Source organism: Macaca thibetana, chromosome 10 (genome assembly GCF_024542745.1).
Source record: "Macaca thibetana thibetana isolate TM-01 chromosome 10, ASM2454274v1, whole genome shotgun sequence".
NCBI lineage: Eukaryota > Metazoa > Chordata > Mammalia > Primates > Cercopithecidae > Macaca > Macaca thibetana.
Genome location: NC_065587.1, coordinates 4,123,755 through 4,144,816, shown reverse-complemented (window position 1 = coordinate 4,144,816; position 21,062 = coordinate 4,123,755). Strand labels below are relative to the sequence as shown.

At 54.8% G+C, this 21,062-nt stretch overlaps 3 protein-coding genes and 1 pseudogene across 9 annotated transcripts in view; 2 read left to right on the top strand and 2 right to left on the bottom strand.

Moving 5' to 3' along the window:
• The window catches only part of GRAMD4 (GRAM domain containing 4), a 116,060-nt gene extending 98,650 nt beyond the window's left edge, over positions 1 to 17,410 (top strand). For 4 of the 6 annotated variants that reach the window (XM_050805860.1, XM_050805859.1, XM_050805862.1 and 1 more), the window contains exons 17-19: positions 1,712 to 1,796; positions 2,819 to 2,887; positions 3,662 to 5,953. In XM_050805860.1, coding sequence (XP_050661817.1) covers positions 1,712 to 1,796; positions 2,819 to 2,887; positions 3,662 to 3,850 — 343 coding nt within the window. In that variant the 3' untranslated portion in view covers positions 3,851 to 5,953. Of the gene's footprint in view, positions 1 to 1,711; positions 1,797 to 2,818; positions 2,888 to 3,360; positions 5,954 to 17,350 lie in introns of those variants that run through there. The other 2 variants (XM_050805864.1, XM_050805863.1) reach the window with 2 other exon arrangements.
• Positions 4,391 to 5,953, top strand: LOC126963673 (uncharacterized). Its single transcript, XM_050806154.1, has one exon. It carries the CDS (start codon positions 4,391 to 4,393, stop codon positions 4,772 to 4,774), a length of 384 nt encoding a protein of 127 aa, XP_050662111.1. The 3' UTR covers positions 4,775 to 5,953.
• LOC126963651 (uncharacterized) lies at positions 11,677 to 13,897 on the bottom strand (annotated as a pseudogene). Its single transcript, XR_007729176.1, has one exon. The product of XR_007729176.1 is annotated as an uncharacterized LOC126963651 (transcript).
• The window catches only part of CERK (ceramide kinase), a 461,681-nt gene continuing 452,295 nt past the window's right edge, over positions 11,677 to 21,062 (bottom strand). The window contains exons 11-14 of the mRNA XM_050805874.1: positions 20,830 to 20,906; positions 19,469 to 19,674; positions 17,779 to 17,987; positions 11,677 to 14,498 (exon numbers count right to left, since the gene is read on the bottom strand). Coding sequence (XP_050661831.1) covers positions 14,426 to 14,498; positions 17,779 to 17,987; positions 19,469 to 19,674; positions 20,830 to 20,906 — 565 coding nt within the window. The 3' untranslated portion in view covers positions 11,677 to 14,425. The remainder of the gene's footprint in view (positions 14,499 to 17,778; positions 17,988 to 19,468; positions 19,675 to 20,829; positions 20,907 to 21,062) is intronic.

The following is a 21,062-nucleotide window of genomic DNA, read 5'->3' as shown; positions in this document are numbered from 1 at the left end:
AGGCCCGTAGCTAGTACTGAGGCTCTGGGTCCTTGTTGCTGTCTGAGACACAGTAGCCAGAAGAGGACTTTGACTCTTCTCTTGCTACACTCCAAACCCCTGAAACCCCAGATGTGGGAGTGCAAGAGCTGGCCTGGGGATGGGATCTGTTCTTGGTCTTGCCTGACCCTCAGCCACCCCGTCCCCCACACCTGTAGCAGTGGCCAAGGCCCTGCCTCCCCTCTGCTTCTTGCAGAGGAGGTGACCTGGACACTCCCAGCTAGGGCTCCGGGACACCTGTGTCGCTCGCTGGGAATCCCAGGGGAATGGGAATCTCATTCCCAGCGTCCTGGGAATGGCAGTCTTAGGTTTCACACAGAGCGGTGGCCGTGAGTGTCTCATGGAGCAGTGGCCACGAGTGTGTCACACAGAGCGGTGGCCACGAGTGTCTCACACAGAGCAGTGGCCGTGAGTGTCTCACACAGAGCGGTGGCCACGAGTGTCTCACAGAGCGGTGGCCACGAGTGTCTCACACAGAGCGGTGGCCACGAGTGTCTCACAGAGCGGTGGCCACGAGTGTCTCACAGAGCGGTGGCCACGAGTGTCTCACACAGAGCGGTGGCCATGTCTCACAGAGCGGTGGCCGTGAGTGTCTCACACAGAGCGGTGGCCATGAGTGTCTCACAGAGCGGTGGCCACGAGTGTCTCAGAGCAGTGGCCGTGTGTCTCAGAGCAGTGGCCGTGTGTCACACAGAGCAGTGGCCGTGTCTCACACAGAGTGGTGGCTGTGTCTCAGAGCGGTGGCCACGAGTGTCTCAGAGCAGTGGCCATGTGTCTCAGAGCAGTGTGTGTCACACAGAGCAGTGGCCTTGAGTGTGTCACACAGAACGGTGGCCTTGAGTGTCACACACAGAATGGTGGCCGTGTCTCAGAGTGGTGACCTTGAGCGTCTCACAGAGTGGTGGCCACGAGTGTGTCACACAGAGCAGCGGCCGTGAGTGTCTCTCACAGAGCAGTGGCCGTGTCTCAGAGCGGTGGCCGTGAGTGTCTCACACAGAGCGGTGGCCGTGAGTGTCTCACACAGAGCGGCGGCCGTGAGTGTCTCACACAGCAGCGGCCGTGTCTCAGAGCGGTGGCCGTGAGTGTCTCACACAGAGCGGTGGCCGTGAGTGTCTCACACAGAGCGGTGGCCGTGTGTGTCTCTCACAGAGCGGCGGCCATGAGTGTCTCACACAGAGCGGCGGCCATGAGTGTCTCACACAGAGCGGCGGCCCTGAGTGTCTCACACAGAGCAGTGGCCATGAGTGTCTCACACAGAGCGGTGGCCGTGAGTGTCTCAGAGCGGCGGCCGTGTGTGTCTCTCACAGAGCGGCGGCCATGAGTGTCTCACACAGAGCGGCGGCCGTGAGTGTCTCACACAGAGCAGTGGCCCTGAGTGTCTCACACAGAGCGGTGGCCGTGAGTGTCTCAGAGCGGTGGCCGTGTGTGTGTCTCACAGAGCGGTGGCCATGAGTGTCTTACACAGAGCGGTGGCCATGTCTCACAGAGCGTGGCCACGAGTGTGTCTCACAGAGCGGTGGCTGTGTGTGTGTCACACATGCTTGTCTGGTGGGGAGGGAGCGTCTCTGTTCATCCCACTGGGGGCTGAGGGGCAGCTGCGGGAGATCCCCACCTGGTGGGAGCACGCTCTGGTTCAAGAGCCAGGTGACGCCTCTGTCCGTTTCCCTTCCAGTTACTTGTGCTTCGAAAGCTCCAAATCCGGGTCCTCAAAGAGGAACAAAGTCATCAAGCTGGTGGACATCACGGACATCCAGAAGGTTGGTGAAGCCATCTACCCCCACCAGCCCCCGTGTTTTCTTCGTCACCTGACAGTGGCTGGCGAGGCTTTCCGTGTGGACCTCTGCCAACCTCTGTCAGCATCTGGACACCGTGGCCGCGCTGGCCGGCCATGGTCCGGGTCCTTGACTTGAGTCCCCGCATCGCTGTGGGTCAGCGCCTGCCCTGGGTCTGCTTGCCTGGACCTGTGTCTCAAAGTGGAGGGGCTGGGTTGGAGCCCATGAGGTCAGGCGCCCACGCCCTGCTCTGGCTACTGTGTTTCCCCCCCGCTCATATCTGGGACCCTCCCCACAAAGAAAGGCACAGGGGCCCTGAGCTCTTGCCTCGGACGCAGGTTTTCAGGTGAGAGCTCAGATGATCGCACCCGCTCTGGGCATTTGCTCAGCATTTGACCGTCACATGGAATGAGTAGGTGGGCGTGGCCACAGGTGCCTGTGGTCCCTTGTTCTCTGGGACAGGGGAAGCTCAGTGAGGCACTGGCAGGCACACTCAGCCAGGGTGGTCAGGGCCCGCAGCTCCCTCCCAGCTCCGAGCGTCCTGGGCGTGTCTGCACTGGCCCCGGGGGCACTCTCGCCCCATGGCAGTTGTGGGTGATCTCTCCCATCCGGCTCTGGAAAAAAGTGTGCAGTCAGGTATCCAGAAGGGGTGAGTTCAGGGCTGGGGTCCTTTCAACCTGCCTCTTGGGTTTGGCAGTGCTGACAGATGGCCCTCTGGTGCCAGGCCCTGAGAGCGAGTTCTGGGGCCCAGTGCCCACCGTCAGCCTCCTCGGGCCTGCTTGTCTCCGACCTTCCTCAGGCCAGCTGCCCGGCGGTCTGGGATGGGGTGGGACAGACCCTTTCCAGGTCTGGTGTCTCGGCCACAAAGTGAGGAGGTGCCCACAGGTCCTACCCTCTGTTGCTCGGAAGTCCTGGGTGCCCGTGGGCCCTGCCACCTGTATGCCCAGCGGAGGAGGATGCCCTGGGCCTGCAGAGGCCTGTGGTGACAGCCACGCTTGCCCTTTCAGTACAAGGTCCTGTCTGTCCTCCCGGGCTCAGGCATGGGGATCGCCGTGTCAACGCCATCCACTCAGAAAGTAAGTGCCGGGCGGGGGCCGCCCGGGATCAGTGTGGGCCCAGGGGCCTGGCTCTGGGCAACCCTGGGACCAGCGTGGGGCAGCCAGCCAGAGGTTCGTTTGGGCAGCGGGGTCAGAAAGCCACCCCTCCCTCGCAGCAGCTGGAGCCTGGGGCTGCGTCCAGGTTGAGCTGGAAATCTTGCTGGGGCCATCAAGTCATGGGACAGACAAGGATGCCGGGCATGGGGGGCCCCCAACTCGGAGACTCGGGAGGAGAGAGGCACGGGGCTGAAGCCTGGCTGTCTTCTGTCTCTTGGCTCCGTTCCCCTGAAGGCTGGAGCCTGGCTCCGGGTAGTCGGGGGACACCTGTCTTTGGCACCCAGACCCATGTGACTGCGTGCTGGCCTGGGGCTGGTCTTGGACTTCGTCTTGGTCCTGGTCCTGGCGCCAGCCTGGCTGTGCCATGCTCACTGGTGGCATTTCTTCCCTGCCAGCCGCTCGTGTTTGGTGCCATGGTGCACAGGGATGAGGCCTTTGAGACCATTCTCAGCCAGTACATCAAGATCACCTCAGCGGCAGCGTCTGGCGGGGACAGCTAGTATTGACTTGCCTGGGACGTTGCTGGAATTTTTTTTTTTTTTTTTTTAAACAATTTGGTAGTGGAAGCAATTGGACATCCTCATGAGCTTTTGCAATAATTTTCCTGGACCTGCGGTTCTATTGTGTTGGCCTCTGCGTTTTATCGACCACGAAGGGGCCAGGGCTCACAGGGCTGGGGGCGCGTCTCTCCCGCAGGGCGTGGCAGGCGCCTCTGAGGGCCACCTGCAGACTGGGGGAGGGGCAGAGGCCCTCGGGGGCCTGTGGAGAGGATGCACAGGACCCCCGGCCCCGCCTTTCTCCGTGCCAGCCTGGACAGAGAAACCTCTCGCAACCTTGTGTCCCGCTCTCCAGAGGCCGGAAGCTCGTCCGCCACCAAAGCCATAGCTGAAGAGTGCAGGGCCCTTCCTCCAGGGGACAGAAAGATGTCATCAAGGAGGGACATGGGGGCCTTTCACCAACCACCGAGAAGCAGGCCTGGCAGTCCTCCTTCCTCTTACATGAGGCCCTCTTGAGGCATTTGTCCTTGGCGCCGGGCTGGAGCCGGGAGCCTGTCCCTGTCCCTGCCTGTGCTCCACGGGAGCAGGGAGGGTGAGAAGGGCCCACCCCGCGCCTGCCCTCAGTGTCTTTGGTGGCGCCTTCCTTGCCGGCCTCCAGGGCGCTCAGCACCGCGTCTGTAAGGACCCGCCCGCCGCTCTCAGCCTGACACGCCAGCCAGGAGGTCTGTAGTCGGTGACTAGTAAGGGCACGGGATGGTGCAGGTAAAAGCACATCTTTCTCACACCTTGCTCTTTGGAAGGCCCAGGAGAACATCTGTGAAGGCCGTTGGAGGTGCTCTGAGCACCGTGGCATGTCTGGCACGTGGTCTCCAGGCTGCAGTTGCCCGGGTTGGTTGGGGAAGGGAGTGGGCAGGAGTGTTCCGGGTCCATGGTGGCCCAGGCTGCAGCCGCCTTTGGGCCATGCCAGAGGCTCTCTGGCAGCCCCTGTGCGTCAGGGAACAACCGTGAGCCGAGCCCAGAGGCTCGGGCCTGCGCTGCCTGCAGCCGCCGTGTGACACTGTTCCCTCCCCCACGTGCCCGGCAAGTGCCAGTCCGGGCACAGACCCTCCCAGCCCCTGCCCCGCCCCAGGGAAGCCTGGGCTTCCCGGGAACAAGGTGGCATTTGTGGAGGGAGCGCCTGCAGGCCTGTTTGCTGGGGCCACCTGCACTGGCAAAGGGAGGGGAAGGCGGGGGCCTCCTGGAAGGAGGTGGCCACCCCGCGGGCCTGAGCGTCTGCTGGGGCAGCCCCCTCAGCCCCCTCAGCCTGTCCTGAGTCCCCTGGGTGTCGTTGAGATTGTTGTTTTTTGAAGAAACAGAAGATTATATTTTTTACAGAGAGCAAGCTGTTTTTCTTATTTTTGTATCATTTTTCAGATGTAATTTTTACCTTTGCTCCGATCCTCATTTGCTGGTGTGGGTGAGGGATCCGGTGGCACGGGCTGGTTTCACCCTCTTCACGAGGGGCTGCAGGGTCACACGCTGGTGCCGGGGGTGCTTTGGGGGGAGCCGCGCCGATCACCAGATTAAGCACATGTCCTATCCCGGGCGGTGGAGCGGAGCCCTCTTGGTTCTGGGCCGCATGGACATCGGTGGCAGGATGACCGCACGGCAGCCTTTCCCGAATGGGGCAGAATCTGCTCTGAGCCGGGTGTCTGGCCCTGTGGGGGACCAGCTGTCTTGGTGCACCAGGGGCGGGGGACATGCCCCAGTGAACCCCCCCTCGGCGCCTGGGGCAAGACAGGGCGGGCACCGACCCACCCCAGGGACGGCTGCAGAGGCCCTGCCCACAGACCATGGTCACCCCTCTCTCCCCAGGGCCCGGCTGTCCCCAAGGGTGGGTCCGGGGCCTTGGGGCCAGTGAGCGCCTCTTCTCAGGTGCTGGGATTCAGTCCCCAAACACAGTGGGAGGGGTCCCTGGGGCAGATGAGGCTTCTTTACCAGAGTTGGGTGGTTTAGTTCGAGTCCCTTTTGTGGAGAAAGGGAGATGAAAACTGACCACGTGCCAGGTGTGGCCGCAGCCCCCCAGGGAGGGCCGCGTTCGGGGAGCAGGGGGAGGGGGAGGGCCACCAGGTTGGCTCTGCTGCCAGCACAGGCCTCTCCTGGAAGTCCTCGGGAGCGGGGCGCAGACCGGCACAGGCTCTGGGCTCCCCATGGAGAGAAGCTGTAGTTTTTACCAAATTGTGTACATCTGGGCAGATGTTTAATTTCTATGACTAATCCCTGAACTAGATGAATGTTAAAGTTTTCTGTCTGAAGCCTGAGTCTGTTTTGGATCTGTAAATAATCATTGCCAGTGTGACTTTTGTTCAACAAAAGGATTGTACTGTATTAAGAACTGATGAAAAAAAATTCTCCCGTAACATTTTTTTAAGAAAACTTTGTTTGTTTAAAGAAAAAGTCTTGTATAAATTATAATTTTTATTTAAATAAACCTAAAAATGCTTTGTGCTAAGGCTCAGGGCTGTCTGCCTCCCTGGCAGGGCCACACGCATTGCAGGTGGCCTGAGCCACCTGGGCCACCAACCCCAGGCCCCCAGTGCCCGCTGCTCCCTGGGGCCCCACGGCTGCTGAGGGCAGGGCGTTCGGGTACTGATGCAGCCTGAGTGACGGCTGTGGGGTGAGGTGGGGCTGAGAAGCAGTCCTGTTGGATGTGGGCATTGGAGGCTGGGAGCAGGAGGCAGGGCCTGAGTTCCAGAAGACAGGAGGCCAGGTGGCGAGGGACGCGGCCTGCAAGGAGGGTACCCAGGGCTGGCACAGGACGAAGTGGGGGAGGGAGAGGCAGGGAGCGGCTTGGGGTCAGGGTGCGTGTGGGCTTTGGCCCCTCTCCACTGTGGTGTCCTGGCTGCCTGGGGGTCCTGGACAGAGGGGTTTCCAGCAACACTTGGGGCTTGGTGCATCCGGATGCTGATACCAGACACAGAAGGGTACAAGGACCTGTCTGGCTTTTGAAACCCCTGGAGTTGGGCATAGGCCTGTGCCAGGTGCACCTGGTGCTGCCTAGCCTCCTGCACCTCAAGCCCACAGGAGCCCCCTAGGAGGCAGAGACCTCCCCAGGTTACACAGCGAGGGAGCTGGAGCCAGGAGGAAACCAGGTCTAGTGGGCCACGCCACCCTAAGGGGCACAGCTTCAGAAAGTAGGACATATGCATGCTCCATTGACATAGCCAGCCAGCCACTGATCCATCCATTCATCCACTGATCCATCCATCTGTCTGTCCATCTGTCCATCCGTCCATCTGTCCATCCATCCATCCATCTATCCACCCACCCACTCATTCATCCATGTATGCACCCACCCACCCACCCATTCATCCATCCATCCGTCCATCCATCCACCTACCCACCCATCAATCCATCCATCCACCCATTTATCCACCCATCCATCCATCCATCATCCATCCATCCATCCATCCACTCATCCACCCACCCACCTATCCATCTACCTATTCATCCATCCATCCACCCCCCATTCATCCATCCACCCCCCCATTCATCCATCCATCCACCCCCCCATTCATCCATCCATCCACCCACCCATTCATCCACCCACCCATTCATCCATCCATCCATTCATCCATCCACCTACCCACCCATCAATCCATCCACCCACCCATTCATCCACCCACCCGTCCATCCATCCATCCATCCATCTATCCATCCATCCATCCATCCACTCATCCACCTACCCATCCATCCGTCCACCTATCCATCCACCTATCCATCCATCCCCCCATCCATCCATCCACCCGCCCACCCATTCATCCATCCATCCATTCATCCATCCACCTACCCACCCATCAATCTATCCACCCACCCATCCATCCATCCATCCATCTATCCATCCATCCATCCATCCACCCACCCATCCATCCGTCCATCCACCCATCCACCCACCCATCTATCCATCCATCCATCCATCCACCCACCCATCCATCCGTCCATCCACCCATCCACCCACCTACCTATCCATCCACCTATCCATCCATCCATCCACCCATTCATCCATCCATTCATCCATCCATCCATCCATCCACCTACCCACCTGTCTGTCTGTCCTTCCATCCATCCATCCATCCACCCACCCACCCATCCATTCATCCATCCATCCACCCACCTACCTATCCATACACCTACCCACCCATCCATCTATCATCCATCCATCATCCATCCATCCATCAATTCATCCATCTATCCATCCATCCACCCACCCACCTGTCCGTCCATCCATCCACCCACCCACCCATTCATCCATCCATCCACCCATCCATTCACCCACCCACCTATCCATACACCTACCCACCCATCCATCCATCCATCATCCATCCATCCATCCACCCACCCACCCACCTGTCTGTCCGTCTGTCCTTCCATCCATCCATCCATCCACCCACCCATCCATTCATCCATTCATCCATCCATCCACCCACCCACCTATCCATGCACCTACCCACCCATCCATCTATCATCCATCCATCATCCATCCATCCATCAATTCATCCATCTATCCATCCATCCACCCACCCACCCACCTGTCCGTCCGTCCGTCCGTCCATCCATCCACCCACCCACCCACCCACCCATTCATCCATCCATCCATTCACCCACCCACCTACCCATACACCTACCCACCCACCCATCCATCCATCCATCCATCCACCCACCCACCCACCCACCCACCCACCCATTTACCCACCAGCCAGCCAGCCATGCATAGCAGGCCCTGTCCTTGGTGCTGGGACACAGCAGTGGTGGGCTAGGAACCTGCCAAACACACCCTCACATTCTTCCCAAGAACACATCCATCCTGTGGTACCCACCGACCCCTCCCACCCACCCCTCTGTCCTCTTTGCAACAGGGCCTCCCCGCGCTTGCTTCCAACTCGGAACAAGGCTCAGACCTGCCTAACCCGTGGCAGCCCACACTGACCCCTCCATGCAGATGGGGCAGTGCGGGCCCATGGCAGGTGTCACGGGAGCTGGGCCATGGAGGAGGCAGAGGGGCCTCCCAGAGGCTTCTGAGTGCTCAGTAAGGCCAACCTTGTGGGAGACCACCCACCCTCGGCCCACAGACTCTATGCCTAAAACCGACAGCTTGCCTGTTTTGCATATATTTCATCATTTAATGTCAATAAAAGTGCCTATATATACCTCTATCGCCATTCACGGGTGATTGTGATAACGATTTCAGTACGGTTGGTTTCCTTGGCAGTCATGCATGTTTTAATGCATGTGTTTTACATTGCTCAGGGGCATCTCTTGGCTGTACCTGGCAACCACAGGGGCTGTGGAACGAAGGAAAGGTCACAAACCTGTGGGGCAGGCCTGGTGCTCTCTAGGACTTTTATTCTGAGGGTGACGGGATGCTGCAGAGCTTCCAGCAGAAGCTGGCACTCTGGCTGCCAATCAGAAGAGGGGTCACCCAGGGTGGGGGTGCGTCAGGGACAGTCCAGAGGGGAATGAAATTGTTAATGATTTTATTATTGAACCAGGGGTTCTCTTCATAGGTATTTGCTGTGTGTTTTTAAATATTTAGTGGATGAATGTTATGAATGAATGAGTAAATCAATCCGAAAGGACCACACGTGGACCAAAGTGAGCGACGCTGGCAACCCAGGGTTGTGGTCCATTCTGCTCGCCCTGCAGAACGCCAGGAGGCAGCACTCCATGGGCTTATGAGCTCCAGCAGCGGTTGGAGGACAGGGTTGGCCAGAGACTACAGGAGCCACAGACTAAGGGCATAGCCAAGGAAGGACCCCAAGACCCCGTCGTGTATGGGCGTGAGCTGGGAAAGCCACCTGGGGAAAGGACTGTACGCTGCAGCCGCCCGGTGCCACTGAAATCCGAAATCTGCCCTCAAAACCCCTGGAACCAGGAAGCCCAGCTCTGCTGTCCTCCAGGAGCCCTCGGGTCCATGTCAGCTGGAAGGGAGACACCTGGGATCACAGAGGGGCAGTGGGGTGGGGCCAGAGCCAAGAGGCAGTGATGGACAGCTGACCCCCTCCCTCAGACAGGAGCTGGCCCAGGCCCCTGCCATCATCTCTGCTCAACTCGGTACCAGATGTCACAGCTGGCATCGCAAGCGAGGGGAAATAGCTGGACCATGCACGATTGTAAAGAAGACCCTCGGCTGTTACTATTTGTAAATGATGTGATGACAGAAAACCCCCAAATTCACAGGTAAATTATCATAATAGGAGTGTGGAAGTTGCTGGTACAAAATGAGTCAGGGGAGGCCGTGAAGAAGCTCTCGCAGGCCTGCCTGTAGCACAACTCACCCCAGGACCCGCGGGACTGCGACGAGGGCGCCCACCCAGCGACAGCCACTCCCGCAGTGAACAGTACTGCCTCATGCCAGGAGCTGCTGCGACCTGTGAACTTTGTTCTAGAGCAGCTTACGTGGACTTCTTTGCCTTTTAAAGTGTCGCCTTTATCCCAAACACCCCCCAAAATGCCTACTGGCGTAGCATGCATATCCCGACTGCAATCCCTTTGCTGTTCCTGAATAAACTCTTTCTTAGGAGAGCTCTCTGATGTCACTTTAGGTTGACGGGAGGCAAGGTTTCTGGATATAACCCAACACATAAAAAACAATTGTGGCGGGCAGATCATGAGGTCAGGAGTTTGAGATCAGCCTGGACAACATGGGGAAACCCCATCTCTACTGAAGATACAAAAAACTAGCTGAGTGTGGTGGCACGCACCTATAATGCCAGCTACTCGGGAGGCTGAGGCAGGAGAATCGCTTGAACCCCGGAGGCGGAGGTTGCAGGGAGCCGAGATCGCATCATTGCACTCCAGCCTGCGCGACAGGGCTAGACTCCGTCTCAAAACAAACAAACAAAAAATTGCATTTCTATGCAAAACAAAACAAATTTTAAGACAGCCTCAAAGGCCAGGTGTGGTGGCTCACACCTGTAATCCCAGTGCTTTGGGAGGCCAAGATGGGAGGATCTCTTGAGGCCAGGAGTTTGAGACCAGGCTGGGCAACATGGTGAGACCCTGTCTCTACAAAACATTAATGGAAAAAAAAAAAAAAAGCCTCAAAATATGAACTTTTGGCTGGGCGCAGTAGCTCACTCCTGTAATCCCAGCAGTTTAGAAGGCTGAGGTAGGAGGATTGCTTGAGCCCAGGAATTCAAGACCAGCCTGGGCAACAGAGTGAGACCCTGTCTCTAGAAAAAATTTTTAAAAAAATAGCCAGGCATGGTGTTGCACCCCTGTAGTCCCAGCTACTCAGGAGGCTGAGGTGGGATCGCTTCAGTCCGAGAGATTGAGGTTACCGTGAGCCGTGATCATGCCGCTGCACTCCAGCCTAAGCAACTGAACGAGACATTGTTTACAAAAATGAAAAACAAGTTTTAGGAATAAATCTAAAAATTTAAAGACTTTCATGAAAAAACTATAAAATAATTGAAAGACATGAATGAGGATCTATATAAATGGAAATAATGTCATGTTCATGGACTGGAAAAGTCAGTTTCACAATGCAAATGTCCTTTCAAAGGTCCTCAAATACAAATGCAAATGCCCTCTCAAACATGTGGAGAGGGCCGGGCGCAGTGGCTCACGCCTGTAATCCCAGAACTTTGGGAGGCCGAGGCGGGCGGTTCACAAGGTCAGGAGATCGAGACCATCCTGGCTAACACAGTGAAACCCCGTCTCTTATCAAACAAAAAAAATTAGCTGGGCGTGGTGGTGGGCACCTGTGGTCCCAGCTACTCGGGAGGCTGAGGCAGGAGAATGGCGTGAACCTGGGAGGCGGAGCTTGCAGTGAGCTGAGTTCACGCCACTGCACTCTAGCCTGGGCGACAGAGCGAGACTCTGTCTCAAAAAATAAATAAATAAACAATAAACATGTGGAGTGAAAGAAGTAAGTTACAGAAGACAACACGTTTCCTTTGGCTAAAAGCAAAACCTGCATAACTAAACTCGCTGTTGGGGATACAGCCATGGACAGAGGCAGGAAGGCTTAGCATGAAATGGGAGCGCCCTCCGAGGGGGAGCAGGGGGCCTCCAGAACAGGGCACAGAAGGCTTTAGGGTGGCGTTCGGTTTCCTGGCATAGGTGGTGGTGACACCTTGGTTCATTTTATTCTTGTTCTTTAAATTGTGTGTGTTTTCATGAAAAATATTCTGCTTTGAAAATAACAGGTATGTGTAAAGAAAGCAAGCCAAGTCTGCCCAAGTAACTTTATTTGTGTCTTCTCAAACAGTTCAGATCAAATAATGCCATTTTCTGATCTTGAAACCAGCAAGATTGGAAAGAGAATGAGGCCATCGTTTCACTCAGACTTTTGCACTTACTCAGGATTGTATATTCAGGAACAAAGTCAAGCCCTGCCCTCAGAGGCAGGCTCCGCCCGGCCTCACTTCTTAATTAGAATAAACTAGAATCAGGTCCATTGCTAACTGCTAATTGTTTTGCACGAGGGAGCCACAAAGGAAGCTAAAACTAACCTTTCTAAGTTATCCTAAGTTTTCACTATCTAACCAGCACTTCTGAATTTTTTTTCCTTACAACTCCAAAGTACGGTGGTGTATGTCTGCTGCATCTGAAAGGCTCCCCAGAAATCAGAGCCCATCAAGCGGGAATGTCTGGGCAGTCACCCCATCCTGTGCGCAGACAGCAAAGGGCTCCTGGCGGGTGTCAGGCACACGGTACCGCAACAGCAGTCCCGAGGTCTGAGATTCTGAATGTCAGCAGGTGGCTGGCGAATATCACCAAAGCCACTCAGGAACCGGCCATACGGAATGGCTGGGTTTCTTATCAAACATAAAATGCTTCCTCTTTGGCCTGGACTGTTTTGCTAAAATTGTTAGTGGGTTTCAGGGCAGGCCAGTGTATGGGAAACTGTTTTTTTTTTTTTTTTTTTTTTTGGGATGGAGTCTCACTCCGTTGCCCAGGCTGGAGTGCAGTGGCATAATCTTGGCTCACTGCAACCTCCACCTCCTGGGTTCAAGCGATTCTCCTGCCTCAGTGTCCCTAGTAGCCGGGATTACAGGCATGCACCAACATGTCCTGCTAAGTTTTGTATTTTTAGTAGAGACGGGGTTTCACCATGTTGGCCAGGCTGGTCTCGAACTCCTGACCTTAGGTGATCCACCTGCCTCGGCCTCCCAAAGTGCTGGGATTACAGGTGTGAGCCACTGCGCCCGGCCAGGAAACATTTACCAGGGACAATAAAGGCTTAGAAGAACCTTTTGGGGAAACTTTGTGAGGACCACAATTCCAGAGGGCCCACGGCAGCCACAGCCTCCTGGCGTGACACCAGGCACACTGCCGGTGGCACAGGCTGCTGGGCACAGGCAGGCACAGCCAGTCTGGAAGAGTAGCCCGTCTTAAATCTTTGGTTTCTTTCCAACCAGGAGCAAACATTGGTAGAAAGAGCCAGGGCATATTTACTCTTTACACCCAGATTTTTCATTCAACCATTCATTATTAAACCATTCGGCTTGCACAGTGATCTCTGATAATGCGGTCCATAAAAATCACCATTAAAGCTGCCCTTTCACCTGACCTGGGTGGGGCTCAACGAGGAAATGAGAAGTTTCCTGTATGCTTCAAAACATAAATCAATGCCACGACATTCCGAAAATGGATGCTGCCTGTGAAATGTGAAATCACTAAGGCAACCTCTGCAAAACCCACCCGGCAGCATGAGGAACGGCGTCTACAGCGTGCTCCAAACGGCCACGGCCCCGCTCCTTACAGATCAAAGTTTAAGCCGCATATTCTCATATTTCAAACAAAACTAAGTTACAGACATCATCTACGCGGGCACGGATACACACGAAACAAGGACGTGGCACACAACTGAGGGGTGCCCCGGGGAGGGGGCAGGAATGCGTTTCGGGAAGAATCCTCTGGTCGCCGGAGCCCTCACGCTTCAGAGGAAACCAGCAATCAATCATGGCTTTGAGACAAAAGACAGACATCCGAGGCGCAGTTTACACTATTCTGGCTTAAAAAGACAAGATGTTCAATAAATAGAGAGAACTCGGCGTGAAGAAAAGACAAGAACAAATCTGGACCACGTGTACAGACTTCAGGGCCTGCATCAGAGGAATCCCGCCGGAGTCCAGGAATGGCCCCTCCTCCACGGATGGCCAGCTTCCTCCTGACTGCCCCGCAAGGCCGGCTGTGTTAAGCGCTTCGCGTTGATAGAAAGCATTGGTATCTGACATTTTAACAGTAACAAATTTGGCAGTGCTTTACACACTGCCAGCTTCCAGAGCGTATCATCTGTGCTCCAAGAACAGACGCCAAGGTCGTGCTCCCAGCCGGATTGTCTTAGCCACGCCACCGTGATGAGGCAGGTGTGGAGGCCCCAGCAGCCTTCCCGGCGCTGGTGTGGAGGCCCCTCCCGCGGATCACCTGAAGCAGGGCCACGTTGCATTGCAGTTGCACAGTATTGTAAGGATCAAGCAGCGATGTCCTAACCGTAAACTAAGAGGAAGGTAAAATGAAGGCAAAGAGAATCAACCACTTCCCAAAACTTGGCCACAAACCATTAGAGTAAGTCCCACCAAGTGGATCAAAGTGACCCACTGCTACCTCAGGCCCAGATGGTGTGACCTGCGTGGAAATCATATGTTCCTAAAATTATTGCAACAGAGCCACTAACGGGCCATTTTCTAAACTACACTGTTGACATTGTTAAAACCTAAGAGGCCAGTGCCCCCAAGTCAGCAGCTGCATCTGCTGAGAGTAAGTGGCGTGGGCTGCAACCCGCAGATGCGTGCGGAACTGAAAATGCCAAATATGTACACAAAACTGTTGACGAAAGGGTTTTCTTCTAAAATCAAGATTTAACTATCAAAAATAAATTTCTACATTTAAATGTATATATCAACATAATTGGTCTGTAATAATTCTCTTAAATAGTTTCCACACTTTCCCAGTTCGAGAGCAGAACGCCGGCTTCTCAGCTGTGCGAGTCGGGCTTCAGATTCTCTTCAATTCCTCGTGCAAAGAGTCGAACCAGCTGGCAGTGGACTCTGCAGAGACAAGCGGGCACGTGTAAACCCCAGGTGTCCCTCACTCAAAGCCGGCCTGAGCCACACTCCTGGACCACATGTATCCCTCACTCAAAGCCGGCCTGAGCCGCACTCCTGGACCACATGTATCCCTCACTCAAAGCCGGCGTGAGCCGCACTCCTGGACCACATGTATCCCTCACTCAGAGCTGGCCCTGAGCCCCACTCCTGGACAAGGGCTGCAGTGGGGGCCCGCCCCGCATGGAACGGTCAGACGTTACCGTGGGCTGCGGGAGTCTAGCCCACAATGATGGGTCCTGGGAGTGGAGTAATTCACTTAGACTCCCAGGATGCCGAGTTTGTAAAGGGGTGCCAGTGGCCAGCTGGGAAATCTGGGCATTAGTAGACCTGACTCGGACTCCAGCAACCCCATGGAAAGCAGAGTGCCCGCTCCAGTGTGTGCCCACTCTACCCACCCACCCACCCACCTCCACTTCCTCCGCAGTCCTGAGCGTGCAGGGCGTGTGAGGAGTCTGTGTGGGGCAACTCCGTGTGTGTACGAGATGTGTGAGGAATGGTCAGATAAGAGAGACAGGTGGCCCATCGCCAGCAAGAGCCTTTGGGTTGAGAAGCCAGTCGGGGGTCCCTGGAGGTCCCCTGCCCAGGGGCTCAGGGGCCTCAGTGAGTCCCTGGGTGAGTTCCATCTTCCCACACAGGACAGCTCTGTTTATTTCATTTATTAATGATATCACAGCCTCCTCAGACATATTTCAGTAACCTAAACCCCTTCATTATGTGACAGGCTGGGGCAGAGTGCAGTGGCTCACGCCTGTAATCCCAGCACTTTGGGAGGTCCAGGCAGGCAGATCACCTGAGGTCAGGAGATCGAAACCAGCCTGGCCACCATGGTGAAACCCTGTCTCTACTAAAAATATAAAAATCAGCCGGGTGTGGTGGCAGGCGCCCGTAATCCCAGCTACTTGGGAGGCTGAGGCAGGAGAATTGCTTGAACCTGGGAGGCGGAGGTTGCAGTGAGCCGAGACCTCGCCACTGCACTCCAGCCTCGAGCCAACAAGAGCAAAACTCTGTCTCAAAAAAATAAAAATAAATAAATAAATAAGTGACAGGCTGTTTCCATGGAGCTGAGCTCACACATACACAAATTATATTTTTAAAAGTGGTGTGCTGCTCAAGGCATAACAATTTTATTTATCAAGATAGACAGGACGTATTTCAAGAATGCCTGTCCTAATTTTCAAATTATTTCTTTAACAAATACATATACCAATATTAAAAATAATTCCACTTCCCAAACTTGTAAAATGAGTTGACAGAGGAAAGTCCCTGTGCACAGCTGCCTGGGGTGGTGGGTGTTCCTGGGACTTTCCGATGGCCTCCTGCCATCGCCACCCTGACAGAAAGAAAGGGGGCGCGCGGACCTGGGCCTGGGGAGGGGCAGAGGCCTCCTTCTCCCTTAGGTTTGTTTGGATGCGAATGGGAGAAGCTTTTTTTTTTTTTTTTTTTTTTTTTGAGACTCGCTGTGTCTCCCAGGCTGGAGTGCAGTGGCCGGATCTCAGCTCACTGCAAGCTCCGCCTCCCAGGTTCACGCCATTCTCCCGCCTCAGCCTCCCAAGTAGCTGAGACTACAGGCGCCCGCCACCACGCCCGGCTAGTTTTTTATATTTTTAGTAGAGACAGGGTTTCACCATGTTAGCCAGGATAGTCTCGATCTCCTGACCTCGTGATCTGCCCGTCTCGGCCTCCCAAAGTGCTGGGATTACAGGCTTGAGCCACCGCGCCCCGGCCAGGAGAAGCTTTCTTAGAGCCGCAGCTGGCTGGCTGGGGAGTCACTGAAAGTGGGGAGCTGTCCACAGAGGTGCATGCGTCCTCTTACATGCTGTGACTTAAAGCGCCCAAGGGCCATCTGACACCCAGCTTTCGGTGCAGACGAGCGTGGGCCTGCTGACCAGCCTGCCATCGCTCTCACGCGAGCCACGCTCTGTTAACAAGTGTCCAGCTGGGCTTCCTTGAAGGAGACCGAGCTCTTACCAACATCTGCCAACAGTTCAGAATCCGCCTAGAGCTGTACAGTTCCCCAGTCTCATGTAATTTGCACGCCCACACCTAATTCAATGGCCTTTTGAAAAAATCAGCTTGCTTGTTACTGTCTTTCTATGGAGAAACAATTTTCTTTGCACTCAAATTCCATCTGGCAATGTGATATATTACAGATTTCCAAATACAATGGGCCCCAGTGGGTGTGGGGAGGACACGGCTTCCCACCCTCCACCCAGCCAGCCAGAGGAGGGGCGTGGCACCTGCCCCAGGGAGACTGAACATCCGTGTCTGGCCACACCTGCCTCCCCCAGGCTGCGTGGCCTCCAGCACACGGCATCCCTCTGGGGCTCCTCCCCTCCTTCCCATCCTCGGGGTGACCTTCCCAGCCCTGCTGCCTCCTGCCCCTCCATGGACAGAGCACCTGCACTTGGTGACTGACCGTGGCCCTTGAGGCCGACGGTTCCCTGGTGGATTCGGTGGACAAAGCACTGCCCGTAAAGGCAGTTTCCTTTGTTTGCCTTTTTAAATTTTTTTGAGGGCCCCCACTGCAGCCCTTGTCCAGGAGTGGCGCTCAGGACCAGCTTTGAGTGAGGGACACATAGGGTTTACTGCAGCCCTTGTCCAGGAGTGGCGCTTAGGGCCAGCTTTGAGGGAGCTCTCTCACCAAGGCTGGAGTGCAGTGGTGTGATCTCAGCTCACTGCAACCTCTGCCTCCTGGGTTCAGGCGATTCTCGTACCTCAGCCTCCCAAGTAGCTGGGACTACAGGCGCCCACCATCACATCCGGCTAATTTTTTTTTTTTGTATTTTTGGTAGAGACGGGGTTTCACCATGTTGGCCAGGCTGGTTTTGAACTCCTGATCTCAAGTGATCTGCCCACCTCGGCCTCCCACCTTCTGAATTATTCAGGAGAAGAGAGAGAATGCCAGGGCAAAGAGCCAGTGCCAGCCTGGAGCACAGGGTGTGGAAGAGGAAAAGATGAAATAGAGGGGCCTCAAACACCCATGAAAATTATCTGCAAAACAAAACGCTGCGGACTCGGCGCCCCGGCAGCTTTCCGGAATGCGGGTAACGGCATCTCATTTGATATTTGACGTAGGGAAAGAAAAATGCATTTACAAAACATTCTTACGTTTTGTGTTATAAAGTCCCAGGGAACCCCCCACCCCGGGTGGGGCAGCCTGTGACAGACACCTCAGGGCTCACGGGGCTGGCGCTGGTGGCTGGAGGACCCCTGCACGCACCTGACCTCGATGGCGGGGCTGTGCAGGACCTCCCCGTCGCAGTTCCAGGAGCTGTTGGAGACGGCGCAGCAGCAGGACGGGTGGCTGCTGCAGATGTGCCCAAAGCGCTTCTTCCCCTCCTCCTTGAGGTCACTGTCCTCGTCCTCCACGTGCTTGGATGTAAACTGGAATTTCTTGACGCGATAAACTTCAACAAAAGTGAAGTCAAACTACCAAGAAACAGTGAGAGGGATGACTCAGCTCTAAACGTCATCCGGGTGGGGCGGCAGGAAACCCCAGGCCAACAGCGAGTTCTCTCGGGCCTTGGTGCACACACGGCCCTTCTTGGAGGATGCAGCCGCTTGTGCGGGCCCCTGGGGTTCCCTTTCTGGGTGACCCAACGGCTCAGAGATGAAGGGAAACCTGGCACCCACCTTCCGCGGCGCCCACCTTCCCCGGCGCCCACCTTCCGCGGCGCCCACCTTCCCCGGCGCCCACCTTCCCCGGCGCCCACCTTCCCCGGCGCCCACCTTCCGCGGCGCCCACCTTCCGCGGCGCCCACCTTCCCCGGCGCCCACCTTCCCCGGCGCCCACCTTCCGCGGCGCCCACCTTCCCCGGCGCCCACCTTCCCCGGCGCCCACCTTCCGCGGCGCCCACCTTCCCCGGCGCCCACCTTCCCCAGCGCCCAGCTTTCCCAGCACTTGTCAAAATGACTTCTAATGCTTTTAGAAACCACAGCTTATCTACAATGATGAATGCTTTTAACAGAATTCTGATAGTTAATTAGCAGTGATTTATAGAATTTTGTATTCTCTTTTTAAAAAAGCACTACTTAAAAAGCCACATAAAAATAGCATGAGACTAGATCTTAAATAGAACTTAAGTAAAAAAAGAAATGTGACTAAATTTGGAGACTGTGACCAAAAGTTCCGCTTCTCCCAACATGACTAGACTTAGGTCTTCCTCTGTGTGGGCCACAGAAAGCTGTGGCAGAAGGGCCCGAACAGAACCCGCTTCTGGCAGCCTAAAGAGTCTATTTTAAGTGGCCTTCAAGGGCCACTTACATCTTTACTGTACCGCTTTGTTCTGTTTTTAACAGGAAGAGAAACAACAGACAAGAAGTTGTATTATAAACATTCATAACTCTTAGTTTCTGTGCTCAAATGTATGTGTGTGTATATATGTATATGTGTGTGTACGTGTGTGTATATGTGTGTGTGTGTGTGTGTGTATGAGATGGAATCTCACTCTGTCACCCAGGCTGGAGGGCAGTGGTGCAATCTCAGCTCACTGTAGCCTCCACTTCCTGGGTTCAAGCGATTCTCATGCTTCAGCCTCCCGAGTATCTGGGATTACAGGTGCCCGCAACCACACCCGGCTCATTTTTGTATTTTTAGTAGAGATGGGTTTCATCATGTTAACCAGGATGGTTTCAAACTCCTGACCTCAGGTGATACACCTGCCTCAGCCTCCCAAAGTGCTGGGATTACAGGCGTGAGCCACCGCACCTGGCCTCAAAAATGTATCTCTTTAAATGAAATGTTACAAGGAGTAGTTGTAACCAGGAGTTTAAAGTTTGTGAAATTATAAGAAAAATTTGCCCTTCCTTCCCTTGAATTAAATAATGAATTCCTACAACACATAAACCAGGGATTGCCGGACCATACATTACTCGCCAATGGAGGTTCCACGCAAAAGCACCCCACTTACCTGGTCCTGCTGGTTGGTGTGCCTGATGAGAAATCTCAGGAAATTGAACCTGGAGCATTTCCGGATGAGGATGAGGTCAGAAGACCCATCTCCCAAGTGGGCAGCTGGGGAGAGGCCCCTAGGGCTCCGGCGACAAGCACAGGACATGTTTGTGGCGTTGATGGCCAGAAACTTCCCACAGACGACTTGCCACTCCTCCACGTCCTCTGAAGCAGAAAGAACCACGGAGACGTCACAGTTGCAGTGGCACCGGGCAGCGCCCTGCACCAGGATGGTGGGAGGCCATCCGGGCTCTCACCTGGTCATGCATTTAGCAGACACTTCCTGCAACCGCCTCTTCAGCTCAACACCAAAAACATCCACCACGGAACTGTCCGCTCCGCACAGGCAGGGGTACCCAAAGGGTCACCTCCCGGAAGATAGGACTATTGTCCCTCTCACTTGGTGACTTTTGGACAATTTAGAACAAGGGTCAGCAAACCATGGCTGTGTGTCAAATCTGGCCCGCCGCTCATCTGTGTGTGGCCTGAGAGCTAAGAATGCTTTTCACGTTTCTAAATAGTTGAAAAAGGTCTGGCACGGTGGCTCACGCCTGTAATTCCAGCACTTTGGGAGGCTGAGGTGGGTGGATCACCTGAGAGCAGGAGTTAGAGACCAGCCTGGCCAACATGGTGAAAACCCGTGTCTACTAAAAATACAAAAATTAGCTGGGCATGGTGGCGCGTGCCTGTAGTCCCAGCTACTAGGGAGGCTGAGGCAGGAGAATGGTTTGAACTCAGGAAGTGGAGGCTGCAGTGAGCCGAGACTGTGCCCCTGCACTCTAGCCTGGGCGACAAGAGTGAAACTCCATCCAAAAAAAAAAAAAAAAAGAGAAAGAGAAAAAAATCAAAAGAATAATATTTTGTGATATGTGGAAATTCTATGAAACTTAAATTTCAGTGTCCATAAATAAAGTTTCATTGGCAGATGGCCACACCCACTCACTGTCCACTGCCTAGGCTGCGTCTGCTGGACAGAGACTGGTTGCCAGGGCCTGAGGTGGTCACCAGCAAGCCCTCAATGGGAAGTCTGCTGCCCCACACTCTAGAGCACCAGGACAGGAGTCCAGACTCAGCACCACTACAGCGATTCAGAAAGGGCAACGGGGACTTTCACAAAACCTGCTGCCCTACACAGTTGTACACGGCAAGTGGCAGTGACCTGATGATGCCTGGGACTAAGGAGAAATGGATTCCTGGTGCCAGACAGGAAAAAGGAAAAGCAAAGGTGGGCGGGGAGAAGAGGCAGTGCCCTGAGAGAGGACAGAAACTAACACTCCAGCACACACAGTGACAACACTGAACCTGTGTCTTAGGAATTACCTGCAGCTTCCAAACCGTACAGCGCTTTCTTCTGCTCCTCCTCCAGCTGCTGCTTGCTTTGCCTGCAAACAAAGCATCTGAAAGACAAGAATATCATCACCTTTTAAATATGGAGCTGCAGGTGCAGTGCGTATGCTTGACACATACAGATGTATTTACATTCTTTTCACATACGAAAAAGTTCCATTTCAAAAGCTTAACTAAAAATATTTTTTGGCATATTAATTAGAGGT